The sequence below is a fragment of the Emys orbicularis genome, chromosome 8, assembly GCF_028017835.1.
Source record: "Emys orbicularis isolate rEmyOrb1 chromosome 8, rEmyOrb1.hap1, whole genome shotgun sequence".
Lineage (NCBI taxonomy): Eukaryota > Metazoa > Chordata > Testudines > Emydidae > Emys > Emys orbicularis.
The window spans coordinates 61,133,291-61,151,817 of record NC_088690.1 but is presented as its reverse complement, the minus strand read 5'-3'; the positions used below and the strand labels follow the sequence as shown (position 1 = coordinate 61,151,817).

Genomic DNA, 18,527 nt, shown 5'->3' with positions numbered 1-18,527 from the left:
GCATCCTCTCCTATGCATTGTTTTCTCTATCTTACCCGCACAGTGGTGGGGGGCAGTGGCTCTGGCATAAACTTACCCATTGTCAGTGGAGAATGCACTAGAGCTAGCACAACTTAATATTCAGTGTCTGCTGCTGTCAGCCAAGGTTGTGTCTTCATTTCTGCATTCCAATTCCATGCTGTGGGTTCAAGACTCACCCAGGGCTTGGCCTCAGCTTTATATCTATGTGCATTCCACGGGGTATTAAAAGTGCTAGACAGCTAGGGGGGACCTCCTTCGGTTGAGACATTAAGTCACCAGCCCTTACGCCCACCTCTGGAGGCCACAGAGTTAAAAGTTAAAAACTCCATGGCACCTTTTGAAATCTGCAGAGGATAATACTGCCCGCTCTATGTGATATCCTGTTCTGTAACAATGGTGGGTCCATACCTGTGTGTGAGCTACTGTGGAACACACGATGGCAGCTGCTTGGTCTACAAAGCCGTCCTCACTGAAGTCAGTTGGTTGGCATGGTGCCGGTTTGCACTAGTAATGGATTTGGGTCCTGCTAGCTACCTCACTGCTTTGTAAGGCACTTCACAATATCTTGAAATTATCATGTAAATGTCTATGTAAAACCAAATGCTCTTTTATTCTACTACAATTGCATTAACTCTGCGGCGTTCTGGCACCCCCTCACTACATGTGCAAACAATTTTATGCTAAGGCACAAGACGAGTATATGGAGAAATCACTCTCTGTTCAGTATAGACGACAGAGGCGAGAAGCGGGAACAATAAATCAGTCTTTCCCTGGGAAAGGAGACCCTTCACAGGATTTCTCTTCTTCCAACCCTACACTCGCTGAATAAGAGTCCAGTAAATGGCGCTGCAGAAATATTTGTTTCCGGGTGTCATTTTATCAAGCAGGCAGCTAAGCCTGCTTCAGCTCCTATATATAGATCTTTCATTTTAGTGCATATTTTGGAGACTTTTATTGCTACAGTCTCTGGATCAGTCCCAGACAGGCTGTCCCCAAGGAGTCCAGTTTTGAATCAGAACCTCAGCGATCAGAAACCATTTTAAGGGTCTCTCAGCTGTCGCTTCTGTGGACTCTGAACTCCACGTGGAGTGGTAATCTAGCTAGCTTAGGGTTTTGTGGGGCATGATGATCATTAATAATAATAATTAATCATACCACTGCCACCAAACTAAGCTAAACAATCTGGTGGGCTTTGCATTTGTCGAGCTATATTACATCTAGGACTGAACTAAGCTCACACTTATACACACTGGCACACCCTTTAGACCAGGAGTTGGCAAACTACGGCCCGTGGGCCATGTCCAGCCCATGAGCCCATTTAATCCAGCCCTTGAGCTCCTGCTGGGAAGCGGGGTCAGGGGCTGCTCCACGTGCGCGTGCCGTGGCTCCCGGAAGCAGTGGCATGTCCCGCTCCAGCTCCTACATTTAGGGGCAGCCAGGGGGTGCCACCCCCGCAGCTCCCATTGGCCGGGAACTGCGGCTGATGGGAGCTGCAGGGGTGGCGACTGGACAGGACAGAGCGCAGAGCCGCCTGGCCACGCCTCAATGTAGGAGATGCCACTGCTTCTGGGAGCTGCTTGAGGTAGGTGCCACCCAAAGCCTATACCCCTGACCCCCTCCGGTGCCCCAACCCTCTGCCCCAGCCCTGATCCCCCTCCTGCCCTCCAAACCCCTCAGACCCAGCCCAGAGCACCCTCCTGCATACCAAACCCCTCATCCCTAGCCCCAGCCCAGAACCCATACCCACATCCGAAGCCCTCATCCTTCCCACACCCCAACCCCTTGCCCCAACCCGGAACTCCCTCCCACACCCTAAACTCCTCCACCCCAGAGCCTGCATCCCGAGCCAGAGCCCTCACCCCCTCCTGAACCCCAACCCCAATTTTGTGAGCATTCATGTCCTGCCATACAATTTCCAGAGCCAGATGTGGCCCTCGGGCCAAAAAGTTTGCCCACCCCTGCTTTAGACAATAACTGCTGGCAATGGCCCAGTGCATGCTGTAGACAGACCATTTGGCATTTGTCGAGCTATATTAGCAGAAGCCAACAGGTAACATTATATGCCTTGCACTAACAGAAAGCTTTCAAAGGTAGATTTGCAATATTTTGTATTTGCCTGATGACTGGAAATCCCTGTCCCTGTAATCTCTCTCTCTCAATCTCTATTTTATCTAATCTAATTAGTTTGTTCGTGATCCTGTTCTATCTTTTTCTTTCTGTCTTTTTTTCCCCCTCTGACTTCTTCATTTCTTTCTTGGTTCCCAGATTCTGATCCATCCTTTTAATTTTCTGTCTCAATATTCTGCCTGTCTTTGTTTGCTTTGTATATGAGTGTGTCCTCCCGTTTCTCCCTGAGCTCTAATTCTTCCCCCTATACATTTACCTGCCGGATGAGACACTTCTTAAGCAGTCCTCAGAGAAGAAATGTGCTGTCTTTCTCCTTTCATCACTCGAGTTTTTCCAACAGTGATATTCCACCCTATCCATTTCCCCCCTCCCACTTCTTAAAAAAACGCAGCCAGCTCCTGCTGTGTGTCCTTAAATCCATTCCCTCCAGCTTTGCCGGTTTGAAAGCCGGTACCCTGGAAGGGGCCTCCCAGCTTTTGTTGGCAACCCAGCTCCAGTCTGATCGCCACAGATAGTGCTTTGGGGTGAAGGGGGGGGGAATCCCTTCGTGTTGAGATTTCAAAACAGAACGTGCCCACCTTGAGAGCCGCGCGCTTGTGTGAGGGCGGGACCGGGCTCTTCATAAACAAATCAACGACTTCTGAAGTTTTTGTTTTTTTCACTTTAAATGGGTTTCCTTTGGCACATACTGAGTCTTTTCCTCTGGCACGGCGGGTGGGTTCTATGCACTTCTCGCTCTGTGTGTCTCTTTTGATCCGATTCCCCGCGGCGTGTTGTGAAATTAAGCAATTAATCGATTAGTATGGATTTATTTTGTGGTGTCCCCCCCACCCCCATGACTCGAATCCAGCCCACCTTCCCGCACATGTCAAACAGATGGGATCATTGGGAGATGCCTGGTGCTTGGATCGGTGCGGAGGGAACGGGGCACCCTGGTCTCTCGGCTTTGTACATTTCACACACTGGAACTGACATGAGCACTCCCCCGCTTGACAAGGGATTTTCTCTTTCCCCCTAGGTGAGGGGTGGGATAGAAAGGAGGAGCAGAGGGAAAGAGGGCGGGCAGATCTATGATGTCACAGCAAAAGTTACAAGAGGAGGAAAACACAGACATGGTTCAACTTTAAAAATAATAATAATAAAAAAACCTCTTTGGACTGCCAAGAACGGGCGAGTGGTGAGCAATGGAATGAGAGCGAAAGAGGCTAAGCTGGAGACCTGTGCAGATGCTTGTTGAAACCTTATGAATGGATGCTGAACTGCAATGACCCAGCTTGTGATCCCCAATAACAGGCAAGGACAGTGGAGGTGATGCAAGCTCACTTCCCATTTTAAACGGGGGACAAGCCAGCATGTTATTCTTTCTCGTGCAAGGAGTGCTAGGAAGCCTTCCTTCTGGGAAGGGGGAGGAGCCCTCGATTCTTCCTTGCACCTGGTTCTCTCGCTCCGCTTGTTGTCTCTGCCCTTCTCCCACCCATCCACTTTCCCCAGCGCCCCGTTCTCATGGGTTGCATTTTCCTCTTCCCACCTTTCGGCATGAGCGCCCGTTTCCACCACTAAGGGTCAGCAAGGGGGGAGGGGAAGCAGCCCGGAGGGACCAGAGAGCACGGAGAGTGGGACCAGAGATGGGAGCACGCACAGACCCCCAGCCAAGAAGACCCAGAAAACTCTCCTCAGCCCCGCTCGCGTACGGATTGCACAATGGTGCCTGCTACGCTCTGGGAAGCGCATTTTAAGCCTCTCCTGGAGACACCCATTCCACGAAACGAGGTGTTTTATTTCGGGGTGGGCGGACTGGAGGTGGGGGTGGGGTTTGTGTCTAGCAAATGTAAAGAAACCCCCCACGCTAAGAAAGGGACATGCTGTCAAAATAGCTCTCTGGGCGCGACTTCAGGAGAGCAAGGGAGAAAAAGGGGGTTTACATTGCCCAGCAAAGGGAAGTCACGCGGGTTTGCTACCTGTAGCTCTGGGCAGAAGTAGCGAAGGTGTGGGCGCCTCTGTGTAACAGGGATGGAGTGTGAGAAATCGCCGGTATCTAAGAATAACCACATGGCAAAACAGGGAGAAAGACTCTTTGCCCGTTTACCTCCGTTCCGTGTGAGACCTCCCTGTCTGGTTCCTGGGCTGACCCCTGTTCATTTCATGTGCTGTCCCTGTTCGTCTGTAGCTGATGCTTTAGCAGTGTCTCAGAGGCACTTCCAGTAAGAGAGAGAGATTCATGCAACCTCAGAACGATGCTTCCCACAGAATAACCACGGCTGAGCTCTTAGCGATACATTATTAATAATAATTAATTATTATGATTATTGTGCTTCCCCCCCCCCGCAATTGCCCATCCCCAGTAGCGTACAGACCGCTTTGGCTCTTGAGAGAAAGCGTGAAGAAAACCAGTCGCAAAAAGGCGTTGCTTAAATGGGACTGAAAAGCGAAGTAGACTGGGATGTGTGTGTGTGTGCTGCAAGTGTGGAAATTTGGTGTCTCTGAGCAAGAGTTTGGCCGGATCACTGTAGAATGGGAGCGGGAGGGGGGAGGGACGAGATTATTGATGGATTGTTATTGATTGTCTGGGCTGAGCAAGAGTGAAAACAAGAGGGGCAGCATCCACCAGTGCCCATGTGAGGAGGTGATGATTTCCAGAAGGGAGGAGGGCACGCGGAGGAGGGAAGGAGGTGGAGTGATGTGTATCGGACATCAATCATCATCATCATTTTAAAATAAAGCAAACAAACAGGGCGAGGGGGGAGCCAGACTTTCTAGATAAGTGCATCTGATGCGCTGCCCTCGTCTCTTTTTCTTCGCAGGAGCCTACAGGACCCCAAGAAGGGCGCAGATCTCACAGGGACCTCAGAGCCAGACAGTGACTGGACATCACCTGAAAAGAACGTGGACCATCTACAGGAAGGGAAGAGCCCCAAAAAAACAACCCGAGGAATGAGCTGCAAACAGAAGACAAGCCCCGATGATGGAAGTTAAGCACTAGCTTGCGTTGCATGCTCCCAACTCCTCTGTGGAGAGGGGGAGGCTATTGATCGTGTTTGTACGTGCCCCTCGGTCACCCCTCGGGTGATCCCAAGACCAGCCCGAGGGGAGCGGGAAGAGAGAACAACGAACACCTTGCAAAGGGAAGGCGAGGGGAAAGGAGCAGAGACAGGCTCTGCCCGGAAAGATGCTGAAGGGAAGTTTGTGAAGTGAACCTGAGAAGGGATGCGCAAGCCGGAGAGCCATGTGGGAACATGACCAGGCGCTCATTTGCTAGCAGCAGCTGTCCCACAAACCAAACCTGAGCGGTGTGATCCTGAGCAGGCAGTGGAAGGGAGAGACCTAGGGAAAGGCAGAGAGCAGAGCAGGGACTCCAGGAGATCAGTGGGCAAGGGCAGAGAGCCACCTGGGTTTGGATCCCAACGGGGAGAGACGATTCCCTGACCCCGCTGGGTGAAGCGCTGCGCAGGAGATCAAGCGGCGCCACGTGCATTGATTAAAAGCCCGCGTATTTCTCTCTGGCTCCGTCCACCTGCCCACTTGGCTCAAGGTCCTGGGTGCGCAGGAGCATGCTGCTGGCAACACCCCTGCTCCTAGCTACCTGGGTGCTCAGCGCTGTTGACTCTGACCCAGCCTGGAGACACCCCCAGCCGCTGGCGCTGAGGAGGGAACAGAGCCAGAGCTCCTTGGAGGGGGAACGATGTTGGCTAGGGACCAAGCTCCGCCGAGCCAGGGCCACCCCCCAGCACCACCCCCGTGCGCTCTACCCGGGCAGAGGCGCGCAAAGCCCGGGCGCACAGCCCCGCGGAGAGGGGGCTCGCAGCGCAGGCGTCCGGGAGTCTCCCAGCAGCACCGGGTCCACGGGCAAAGGCGCCGCCACCGCCGCGTGGAGCCCCGGGGAAGGCCCGGGACTGGAGCGGCTGCGGTACCCCAGGAGCGTGGAGGACACGTGGGAAGAGCCTGATGCCTTGCACCAGCGCGCACGCCCCAGGACTAGGCCCCGCCAGCTCTCCCGGCGGCGCAGCGGCTCGGGCTGGGGAGGGCCAAGCTCCCCCCCTCTGGGCGGCCTCTCCGCCCTCTACTTCTCCGGGAGCCGGGAGCAGCTGCTGGTGCGGCCCGAGGTCCTGCCTGAGGTCCCCAGGGGCCAGTTCACCATCGAGGTCTGGGTGAAGCCTGAGGGAGGACAAAGCAACCCGGCCATCATAGCAGGTGAGGTAACCCTGTGCCAGCGCATGCCAGCCTGTGGCCAATGGGGGTCAAACCCCACAGAGTGCACGAGGGAGAGCTGCCTGCTCAGCATAAGCTCCCATATACCAGTGGGTGCAGGTCCCCAGGGGAAAGGTCTCTCCAGGAGCAATACTGCATAGGAGGCAAAGCGCCAGCCCCAGGCATGGGCTAGAACTAGGCTCCCTTGGATCTGAAACCCCAGCACCTTAGGGAGAAGAGTGGGCCAGATGAATAGACTCCATTTAGGTCCAACTGTAGAGCTGGGCACAGAGTGGCATGATTAATGAATCCATCTCTTCAAACTGGGTGCCCCTGGGCTGCCCCTTGGTAACCTCTCCCCCAGCCACAAACTGGGCTTGTGCATCCAGAGCAAGTAGGTGCTGGGTGGTTTAAGATGTAGCAGGTGAAGAGACATCCAACTGTGCGAGCCAAGCCATGCCGGTCATAAAATACAATCCTGGCTGTCTGATCCAGAGCCAGTAGAACTTTCCAGCAGAATCCCTCAAAGCGCCTACTGCCTGATACTAAAGGTGCAGAGTTTAGACTTGGTTCAAATTGGCACCTCTGGACTTGATTCCCCATTGCCCTGCACCCTGTGCAAAGTGTCTTTAGATCACCTACCATTCTGATTTGGTAATGCTTTACATCCATTTTGTACCAGTGTAAATGGCTACACAGGGTGCAGGGCTATGGGGAACTGGGCCCAACCTTTGTCAGTCTCAGAGATTTAGCTCCAGACGGCAACTCTGTGTGGTCTGGGAGTTTTCCTGGAGGAGACCCTTGGGGAAATACATATCTGAGAATTGCTTAACCTGCTGCTGGCACCAGTACTGAATAGAAAACAGCATCTGGGACTGATCAGTGGAGGTATGTCCTTATGGGATAAACACCTGGCAGCTACTAGCTGGATGGTGTGATACCTTGAAACAGGAAACAAGGTTATTAATCTTTCCCATCAAGGAGTCATTGGGAACATGTGGACCTGACATGCCCTCAGGTATCTGAGGTCTGTCCCTAATCTTAAATGATAGGTCAACCCAAAAGGTTTGGAGTTCAGATTCAGTTCCAATAAGTGCCAAAAAGGTTGGATGCATCTCTAAACCTTGCAGGAACTATGCAAACCTCTTCGGTCTGCAACATTGGTCGAGAAATCTCGAGTGCCTCAAGAGATTTGGTGACTTCTCACTTCCAGTCAGGCCAGAAATACTGTAAGACAAACCTTCCTCCTTGTGTTCTGGAAATTCCAGACCTGAATGGGGGCAGAGAAGAGTAGGGGCACAGGGGAAATGGAAGGATAATGGTTGGGAAAGTTAATCAAACTGGGTCATTGTGTGTGGGTTTTTTTGAGCCTCTAAGCAGTTTTGGGTGAAGGTTGGGATCAATTTCTGTTGTAGTCAAACTGGTCCACTTATCCCTATTAAGTTCAGACCAAGTTGACCTCTCTCCCATACTCCTCTGGTCTTATAACTATTGTCATTACCGAAAAAAATTACTGCCATTTAGGAACATCTGAAGAATAATATGTACGTGTAGGAAATGAACCTCACCTAATTTCCACCTTTCTGTGCTGCTGTGTTTTGTCTGAGTTGTGGTAGGTGACAGCTTGACGGTGACACTTCGGGTTAATTGAACCCAGTCACTGGCCATCGCAGAGAGATCCCCTGAGTGAAATACCCGTATGCTGGCTGAATTAGAGATGTGTCTGAAACAACCTCCCCATAGCCCCAAACACCACTCAACTTTGGGGAAGTTCACACCGAAATCTAGACCAGATCCAAACTATTACCTAGTTTCTATGTTTCCTTTCATCAACTGGTTCTGGGCTAGGTTTCCCCATGGAAATGCGTACAATCCCCCCACTGCATCCCACTGCTGTTCTGCAGGTTTGGATGGGGGGTTCCCATTCCTCCCAGTTGAGTTAGCCATTGCTGTTCTCTCACATTCCCAGCCTTACTTGGCAGGGCTCCGGTGTTTAGTTCCCTTCAAGAGACCATAGCAGCAAAGTTCCTCCTGGTATTTGTCCAAGAAACCCCCTGGGAGATCTGGCTGCAGGGAATACGTGCCTGCTGGCCACAGGGTGGCACTATTGCCACACACAAAGGTAGCCAGACCAGTCTGATTATGACCACAGGAATCATAAGAACAGGGCAAGCTCCCCAGCCTGCACCTGTGCAGAACTATGTCTTCCCTCGGGGCCTTGCTCGCTGGTGGAGACAGGTGTTTTGGGGGGAAAGAGAGGAGAAGAGCTTTGTGGCGGGAGCATGGCTGATAAACTTTTAAGGACTCCTTTTTCCACCGGCCATTAGTGAATTTAATGCTGGCGAAAGGTGCTGTCCCACCCGCCCTGGAGATGACAGGGCCTTTATTTTGCAACAGAGCAGGTACAGCACAAGTGACAGCAGCTAAGCCAGGCTTCCCTCACCTCGCCGCAGCACCCTGCCTCTGTCCTGCTCTTGAGTGAGCCCTTCTAGCAGGGTAAGGGAGTTCAGTCTCCATGGTGCAATGTATTCTGGGCCTCTCTACTGAGGCTGCCAACAAAGGGTCTGATGCGTTGATAACGTTTGTAATATAGACACTTGTCCACTATGAACTAGGCCACCAAATCCTTTCTTAGAGGCGAAACAGCTGTGAGATGGTGCTGGGCTTGGCTGAGGCGGATCAGGAGATCAGAACTTGGAATGAAAACATGAGAGCTGGCTCTGTATGGCGGGTTGGTGAGGAGAGGCTCACAGACCTGCTTAGAGAAGGAGCCACTCTCTGAGGCCAGGGTGGTGCTGTGGGTGGGGTTGGTATTAGATAGGCTGGTCAAGATTTGTGTCTGGCCTGCAGAGGTGGGAATGGCAGCCAAAGGTGTCTGGCCAAAGGTGGGAATGGCAGCGAAAGAGTTTACAGGTTGAGGGGATTCAGTTATGGGCGTGTAGAAGACTTTTCTGCTTCTTCTCTTCCTGTTTGATCTTGCGGGTGTTCATCCCCTCCCTGCAGCCCACTGTGAGCATTTATGGATTGTCTCCCCCATCTGCCCTAATGCTCTTCCGTAATGCCACCTTAGCTCAGAAGGCTTCCCTCCACCAATGGAAACTCCACTTAACCTCAAGGAAAAGCAGCTGGAATGTCTTTTTTTCTACTAGTCTGGCAAGCGCTTGCCATAGCAACACGAGCTTCCTGCGTCTCCAAAGAGGCGGCTGCATCTTTGCTGTGGTAGGAGCCGCAGGCGCTGGGTGAGAGGCGAGGAGGGGAAAAGAGACGAACAGCACTAAAGAAAACAGAAACATGGTGTTAATTGTGCTGCCTGCCGGCCCTCTGAGGGGTTCCATGCCCTCCCAACTCTGTTCGCAGCAGGTTGAGGCTGGCAGGGTACTCTGCAGCTACACCAGCAGGGCAGCTGTGCGGATCTGGCTCTCTGGCCTGCAGGTGTCGAGTTTGGCCTGCCTGGCTAGCCAGATTTTCAAGGGGCCGGGCCCGTTGTTATGCAGAGAGGAGAGAGCTGTCCATGACTGCTGGCACTGACATTAGTAACTAGCTCCAGGGTTCCAGGGCTTGAGTCAGCCGAACGCTACTCTCCCTTTCCACCCCGGTTCTGAGTCACTGTCTGATTGGCTCCCTCTGTCCACAGCAGGGAGCTCTGTTTGCATGTTGGAGGAGCAGTTTCCTGGGCACAGGTGGCACTGCCAGTGCTTTCATGCATGTTGAGCTTACGCCAGTTCTTGGTCTCTTCAGTGTTTCCTCCCCACCCCCTTCAGTGCAGGAGCCTGAGGACGGGACTGTCATAGTGTCCCAGGGTGCCTGTGGTGTTGTCAGGGGTTCTCCCTACCTGAAGATATTATAGGCGGTAGTGGAGGAAGATAACAGAACTGGATCTCTCACATTGTCTCTGTTACCTGCTAAGCGAGGTCACCCGGGCGTAGTCATTCTAGGCCTGAACCTCCCTCTTGCTTAGTCCTTCTGGCATCTCCACGCCCTCAGAACTCTCCCCTCTTAGCTGGTTCTGTTGCACTTGGGATTGTTCCTTTGTCGGTGACTCCTGGGCTTTGGCTTCCCTGTGATTCCCCCCATGAATCCTGCCAGCATGGCCCACCTGGGCTGAGTCATTACTCCATTGCTACCCCTCTCGCTTTGCTAGCAGTCTGTGTTAGGGAGTAGCAGGCTGTGCCTCTTCATGGCCCAGGGGATTGGTTTCCCATGGCCTGTGCATTTTCTCAACTCCTCCCCTTCTCCTGCAGGAGGCCTTACAGTGCAGGGGACAGGGCACCACTGTGTGGCTTAAGGAAAGCAATTTGCCCTTTCCGTGCCTCAGTTTCCCCATCTGTAAATGTGGAATAATAAGGCTCAGCCCCCTTGTAAAGCATGCTGAGATCCAGAGATGAATGGTTATTATTTGTATTATTACTTGGTTTTCTTTTCTTTCACCCCTCAGGCTCACCACTCCTTTGGCTTCTATCCACATTCTCCTTCACCTACCTCTCCCACTTCATCCTCATTCTGCTTCCACAACACACTTCAAGCCCGTTCTGTGGCCCCCTTCAAACTTCTCCTCTCCCTCTTCCCACCTTCTAATTCCCCCTCTGCCCACTCCCTTCCACCTTGCAGCTCCCTGCTAAAGTTGCCCTACTCCCAGGGGTGAAAGTAACTTAAAGGACTTACCGGTACGCTGGAGTCCTGAGCGGGGGCGTGGCCTCAACCGGAAGAGGCGGGGCCTTTCATGATTTAAAGGCCCTGGGGCTCCGGCTGTGGCTGGGAGCCCCAGGGCCTTTAAATCACCCCGGAGCTACCAGCTGCAAAGGCAGCTGGGAGGCCCAGGGCTCAGGGGTGAATTAAAGGGCCTGGGGCTCCGGCCCCCACGGAGCTCCGGGCCCTTTAAATCACCACGGGAGCCCGGCTGCAGGAGCCCTGAGGCTCCGGCAGCGATTTAAAGGGCCAGAGGCTCTGGCCGCTGTGGGGAGCACCGGGCCCTTTAAAGCACCCCGAGAGCTCCGGGCCCTTTAAATCCTCACTCAAGCCCGGCTGCCGGAGCTCCGGCGGTGATTTAAAGGGCCTGGGGCTCCCCGCAGCGGTTGGAGCCCAGGGCCCTTTAAATCACTGCCAGAGAAGTTGGTCCAGTCCAGCATGGCGTACCGGCTCTTGCCGATACGCCGTACCGTACCATACCGGCTTGCTTTCACCTCTGCCTACTCCCCCTACATCTTTGTTCCATGCTGACACCACTCACTCATGGCTGGGTGGGGGGCGGGGGAGGGAGCACTTGCTGGGCCCCTGACAGGGGATGGTCCAAATCAGTGCTCACTGCCAGCAAAGATGTGTGGAAGGTCTATCCCACTATCACTTGCTGTTCTGATCTGGTTTCTTTCACCAGGCGTCACTCAACATCCTGCCGATTGACTCTCCACTGTCCCCATGAACACTTTTCCCAACCACCCTTACTCTGCTCAGATGTTTGCTACATTCTAACTTTGCAGCTGGAAAAGATTCCACCATCACATTTGCAGGGCCGGCTCCGGCTTTTTTGCCGCCTCAAGCGAAAAAACAAACAACCTCCCATCTACAGCCACTTTTCATTAGCAAGTGCTATTCTCTGCCGTCGAGGCATTCAGGCTTTCCTCCTATCCAGAGTACCTTTCTCTAGGAGTTGAAGATGCCTTGTTCCTCGCATCTGAGCATGGATCCTGCTCTCTCCCCGTTGCTGCTCTTGAGACTATTGATTATTCTCTCCCTCTTTTGCAGCATCCCCAGCACTCTGCTCTCTTGGCTGGGCTCTATTTTCCTGCATTCCCAGGGCGTTACTACTTCACCTCGTCCCTTCCACTGTGGAATGCCCAATACACATGCCTTGTCCTAGTCTCCTCTGGGACACATGTCTAGCATTAGCCCGGATGATCAGTTATGCGAATAGCAGCTTCTGTTCTCTGTTCCCCTTTTCTCCCCTCTCTTTTTGTCTCAGTTCTTGAAAACACCACAACAGGCAGCTGCTGTGGATTATTTTCTAAGCTGTAATTCTCCATGTCATCGCCTCCAAAACTTGGGTCAGAATTCCTCTTTAACTTGGCCCTGCCTTTGCTGAAATCTTTGAAGGTCAGGTGCAAGGGCAGAGCTGCTGGCCTGGATTATCAAGAGGTATTATAGGTCGGGATTGAAGTGCAGTGGTGGCGTGCCTGGTTTTAGCATGGCAGCGGGTGACCTGTACACGCAAGGAACATCCATGCTGATGTCATATATGAGATGTATTAGCAGCCTTTGGCATAGCTGACCACAAGGCTGGCTTGTTTATGAGACCTGGCAGGAATGAGTGGGTCTGCTTAACCTGGGTCTGCTTGTTTTCCTTGAACATATTCCAAAGGGTCAGGATGAATGGCTCCTCCTCCTCCTCCTCCACATCTCTTTGCACAGGCCTCCCTGAAATAGAGAGGACCACAGACCGCCCAGCTACGACTTCCCCAGGGAACATAAGCAAGAGGAGAACCGTGACGGCTGTGGAGGGATAGAAAGTATGAGCTTTCCAGATCACTGTTGCTCCTTCGTTTGTGTACATAATGCCTAGATACCATGGTGATGGCCAGGTCGGATATGCAATAGACAGAAAGACAGGACTGCAATGGCAGAGGGTGCTGTGAACTTGAGATGCATTGGTCTGTGTGTAGAGAAACTTGCACAATTTTGGTTGTAAGTAAGTCTCAGGCCAGGTCTACAAACCAGTTTAGTTGAGCCAATGCATCCTTGCATGTGGACCCTCTTAAATCAATTTAAATCTGGCTTGTATTGATTTGGCCTGCATTTGCAAATTAAAGGTAATTGACAGGTGAAAGGGAAATTGATACAAGCCAGATTTAAGGCAATATAAGTATGTCAACACAGGTTTACGCCAGTTTAACTAAGGGCTTGTCAACACACAAAGCACTACGGCGGCACCACTGCAGCTGCGCCGCTGTAGCGCTTCAGCGAAGATGCTACCTCCCATTGGCGTAGGTAATCCACCTCCCCAAGAGGCCGCAGCTAGGTTGATGGGAGAATTCTCCTGTCGACCTAGCGCTGTCTACACCCGGGGTTAGGTTGGTTTAACTGAGTTGCTCAGGGAGTTATACTGACCTAGTTTCTTAGCATAGACCAGGCCTTGATCTGTTTCTAAACCAATTTACATTAATCCAGGGCAATGTCTGTGTGTAGACAAGACCTTAGCAAAAAGGGAGTCACTCTGTAGTACAGGAGCAGAGAGAGATGCGTTGAGGCAGGAGACTGAGAAGTGCCCCAGGTGTAGACAGAGGGAAAACTCAGGAGTGGTATTGGAGCATAGGACATCTTGGAGTTGTGACAAGAGGAAAGGGTGCGCATATGAAAGGCATGTATATAACGCACTGCAGGTACTCTTAGCAGTGTCTGATGTCTCTGCGTGGAGCCACCACATCTGGCAATGATGTGTCTCGGTGGTGAACAGGAGGGCCTGGGGCTCTGAGAGGCAGGGAGGGTAGTGGTGTTGAAGAGTTATCATGAACTCTCCCTTCAAGGCGGGATCCCCAGACAGGGGTTGGAGGGCTCAGTTGCTTTTCTGTTTGCTGGGTTTTCTAGACGGTTTGAATTCCATTTTGCTGCCGTGAGCTGTTGGTCTTAGGTGAGGGCCAAGATTTTAAAAAGGGAACCGTGATTCTGGGTGCCTCAGATTTCATGCGCCCAATTAGAGACCCTTGAAAAGGGGTGTGAGGCGGAGCACCCACTCTCTCGAAAGGTATTTCAAACTGGTCACCCACACGTTGATGCCTTCTGAGGCCCCAGTCACTTTGGAAAATCTCGGCCAAACTTGTCTACATGAGAAAGTGGCACTGGCTTCATTTTAAGGTGTAATTTTTAAATAAAACGATTTAGTTAAATTGGTGCAAAAGCCTGTGTGGACACACTGATGTCAGCGTAAACCAGGCTAATTATAGTTTAGCTCAAGTCAGGTAACACTCTCATACTCCGGTGATGGGCAGCAGTATAAACCCCTAAATTAGACAGACTACGACTTGGTTTAAGCCAAACTGACATTGGCCTGCTTTATACAGAACTGAATGTGTCCACACAGGGCTTTGCACCGCTTTGGCTAAATCTCTTTAAACACTGATTGAAGGCCCTGTCTGCAGGAGAAAGTTGCACCAGTTCAATTTAAGCTGGTTTTGAAACATGAAGGGTAACGTTTACACAATGCCGAAGAGCCAGCTTTTGAAGGTATTTAGGTTCCTAGCTGGATTTTCGCAGACATCTATTGATTTCAACGGATGTTAGGATCCTAGAGGCTTTTGAAAATTTCATTAGGCATGTACATACCTTTAAAGATCTGGCCCTGAGTGACTTAGGAGCCCAAGGCCCATTTCCAAAAGTGATGTACATCCTTAGGAGGCTGTCTCAATGACAGCCAATGGGATTTAGGTGCATTGGTCACGTATGCACTTTTGAAAATTGCCCCCCTCCCCCAAATGCATGTAAGGGTAGGTGCAAAGAGACCTGAGGCCAAACCCACCACTAGTGCAAACCCACTGAAAATGAATTATACCTGGGGAAAATATGGGAGACTTGGAGACTCACCTGCCCTGCCTGGCCGGCTGCCCTCTAGCTGGGCTGAGGTGCATTGCTGCGGCATATAGGTGGCTTGCATCACACCTGTCTGTGCTGTACCAGGTCTGGAGAGGGGGAATGAGTCCTTCCTTTCCCTCTCTGACCCTCGCCCACCCATGCTGAGTGCATGACTGAGAAGAAAACTAGAGCGTAAAGGAAAGCTATAAATCTGTCTAGAAGCTGTTAGGGAAACAATTCCTGGAGGAGTCTATTTTGCTTGGGGTTGCCGTGTTCTAATTCTTAAAAGCTTTGGCCTGCAGATAAAAAGCGAAGCATCTAATCCCGTCCCAGAGGAACACTGTACGGAGAGCTGCTCAAAAACACCTCGCTCGCCTCACACTCGCACTCTCGCTTCTCATGCTTTCTCCTTCCCTCCCTTCTCCCTTCGCTTACTCTCCGTCCTGTTCTCCCATCCATCTCTCCCCTCCCCTAGCTGTCCCTCCACCTGCTAATTGCTTCTGCAGACAGTAGTGGCACCCAGCAGAGCACCCGGCGGCCTGTTCTCTTGACTCAGATCAGGTTCATTTACGCTTGTGTTTTCAATCTGGCCAAGATTCCCCTTCCCTGCCCCTTCCCCCAACAGAAAAACAGATGACATGTGTTTTGAGTTATTGCTTCTGGTGTTGCTCTCCTGACTGCGCTGCTGCTTTAGATACCTCCTCCCTACCCGGAGAGACAGCAATGCTTTCTGGGTCGCCTAAGGGCTTGGGAACATGGGCGGCACATGAATCGCATGTTCGAGGAGACTAGCCCCCAGCTTTGCCCCTTCTGCCCCCCTTCCCTGCCGGAGCCCCGTGCTCCCCACCATGGCTGGAGGAGCCCAGCCCCAGCCACCCTGAGTCCCAGCCTGCCAGCCCATCTACCCTAGCTCCAGCCCCGGTCCCCGCCAGCTTCGGGGGAGAGGTTGAGCGAAGGCGGGAAGAGGAGCAGCGTGGGCAGGGCCTCGGAGCGGAGCGTGGGTGGGGCCATGCCTGGCTGTTTGGGGAGGCTTAGCCTCCCCTGGCCTATGAAACGCACCGCCCATGCCTGGGAAGTGCCAGAGGATTCCACTGGTGGAAGGTTCTCTAGCCAACCTGGTGGCATGGGTTCCCGCAGCGATCTTGCCAGTGGCAGCTATGAATTTCAAGGAAATGCAGAGCGTCTTTAGGCCATTGCTTTAGTGTCTCCGGGGAAGTGCCCACCAGGCCCAGCTGTGGCGAGCAGGGCAAGATTCCAGCCCACAGTGCTCTGTCAACAAAAGTTATGACTCTAGTGGCAGCAGCTCTGTGACAGTGCCAGGTGTGGGCGCTTGCACTCGTTCAGGGCCTTGTGTCAAGGAAGCGTAGCGCATGGCCCTTGGAAGCACTCTCCAAGGGCACGGGTCATGCATGGGTGGCTGGGGAGTGGGGAGAGCATGTGTAGGCCTCGAGAAAGGGCTTACATTATCCATGAGCTTACCCACCCTCCGCGAGATGTGGGCTGTGCTGGGCAGCTGGGCAGGAGGGGGAGAAATCCCCAGGAGGATGCTGTGGAATGGCTGCAGCCTCGGGACAGGGCACCAGGACATGGAGCCCTCTGGTTCCCATAGCAGGCCCCAGAGCATCCTTTAGCTCAGCAGCAGAGTGAAGGTTTAAGAGGTTCTGCAGGTTCCACCAGATCCTCCTCCCCCTGCCTCTGAACCTGTGGGGCATAGCAGCAGGAGTCCCAGCTCTCCTGTCTCTTGGCCTGGATGCTTTCCTGTCACAGTCTTTCGTGTCCCTTGCTTTACGTTTTACGAGTCCCTTCTCTGCTCTCTCCTGCCCCCTGCAGGTGTGTTTGACAATTGCTCCCACACGGCCAGCGACAAGGGCTGGGCGCTGGGCATTCGCACGCTGCAGCGCCCAGGGAGGAAGGATGCCCGCTTCTTCTTCTTGCTCAGGACAGACCGGATGAGGAGAGCCACCGTGGTGTCTGGCTACCGCCGCTATCAGCTCAACACCTGGACTCACGTGGCCGCCACGTACGACGGGCAGTGGATGACGCTCTACCTGGACGGGGTACGGGTGGGCAACAGTGACTGGCAGGCCGGCGCCCTGCATAGTCCCTTCATGGCCTCGTGCCGCAGCTTGATTCTGGGAGGGGACAGCTCCGAGGATGGGCACAACTTCCGCGGGCACCTGGCGTCGCTGGCACTCTGGAGCGTGGCTCTGCACCAGGCCAGGCTGCAGCATGGCTTCTTATGGAAGAGCGAGGGTGCGGAAGCTGCCATGGTGCTTGGGGCTGGCTTCACCCGCCTGGAGGAGCAGTGGGTGGCCTTCAAGGATGGGGGTTACCCGCTGCTCGAGTCCCTCCATGTGCCAGAGCCTGAGCTGCTGTCTCCACTGGCGCCCCCCACCTGCGGGCAAACAGCCTGTGACAACGTGGAGCTGATCTCCCACTACAACGGGCACTGGCCACTGCGCAGCGAGAAGGTGGTGCGGTATCGGGTGGTCAACATCCACGACGACCAGGGGCTCCACCCCACTGTCAGCCGGGAGCAGGTGGCACGCCAGCATCAGGCCTTGAGCGAGGCCTTTGCCCGCTACAACATCAGCTGGCAGCTGAGCCTGCACGAGGTGCACAACTCCTCCCTGCGTCACCGCACCATCCTCGTCAACTGTGAGCCCAGCAAGATCGGTAACGACCACTGCGACCCTGAGTGCGAGCACCCACTGACCGGCTATGACGGGGGCGACTGCCGCCTGCAAGGGCGCTGCTACTCCTGGAAGAGACGGGACGGCGTCTGCCACATGGAGTGCAACAACATGCTGGACGACTTCGACGACGGGGACTGCTGCGACCCTGAGGTGGCTGATGTCCGGAGGACCTGCTTCGACCCAGACTCGCCCCAACGGTAGGCAAGGGCATGGGGAGGCTCATGGGTGGTGTAGGCTCCCACACAGCTCTATCAGGGCACCTGTGTGCAGGCCAGGCAATACCTCTGCTGGTCCAGTGCTGGGCTCCCCATACACACGGCTCTGCCAGCGCACCTCTGTCCAGACCGCCAATACTCCCTGCTGTTCTATTCTCACGTCCATGTCTTCTAGTGCACCTGAGCCCTGACATGTAGCGCCACCATTGCAGTCCTGACACAGCCCCTTCTTCCATACACCTCTCCAGAGTCGGTGCTAGCACATGAGGGGCCTTAGCAGGAATATTTCTCCCCCCCACCCCATACTAAAACAGACACGTTCTTATAATCAAAAGCAAATAGGGGGCCCCCTTGCGCTGCTCAGGGCCCTAAGCAATCACTTGGTCTGCTTATGCCTAGCGCCGGCTTTACATCTCTCTCTCAGCATACCTTAGCCCTCATCTGTAGCCCCTGCTATTCCAGTCCTGGGCCTGTTCTGAGGAGCTCCTGCCATTTGCCAAATTCACAGTGGTTGTTTTTTCGATGGACAAACATCCAATAGGAACTAGGAAATTCATTTCATTTTTACATAACTAGGATCAGAGACCAGGTGAGCAGAGATGAAACAAATTTAGCATCAGGCTATAGAACTCATCTGGTGTAAAAATCTCTGAATCGGATTCACCATTGCCCTCCAGCGACTTGGCATCACTGCAGTTGAGCCAAGTTCACTGCTGCTTTGCCATGT

General features: G+C 53.3%; 1 protein-coding gene across 1 annotated transcript in view; it reads left to right on the top strand.

The window, feature by feature from the left end:
* Window positions 1-5,696: 5,696 nt before the first annotated feature.
* The window catches only part of PAPPA2 (pappalysin 2), a 167,144-nt gene continuing 154,313 nt past the window's right edge, over window positions 5,697-18,527 (top strand). The window contains exons 1-2 of the mRNA XM_065409588.1: window positions 5,697-6,336; window positions 16,720-17,782. Coding sequence (XP_065265660.1) covers window positions 5,697-6,336; window positions 16,720-17,782 — 1,703 coding nt within the window. The remainder of the gene's footprint in view (window positions 6,337-16,719; window positions 17,783-18,527) is intronic.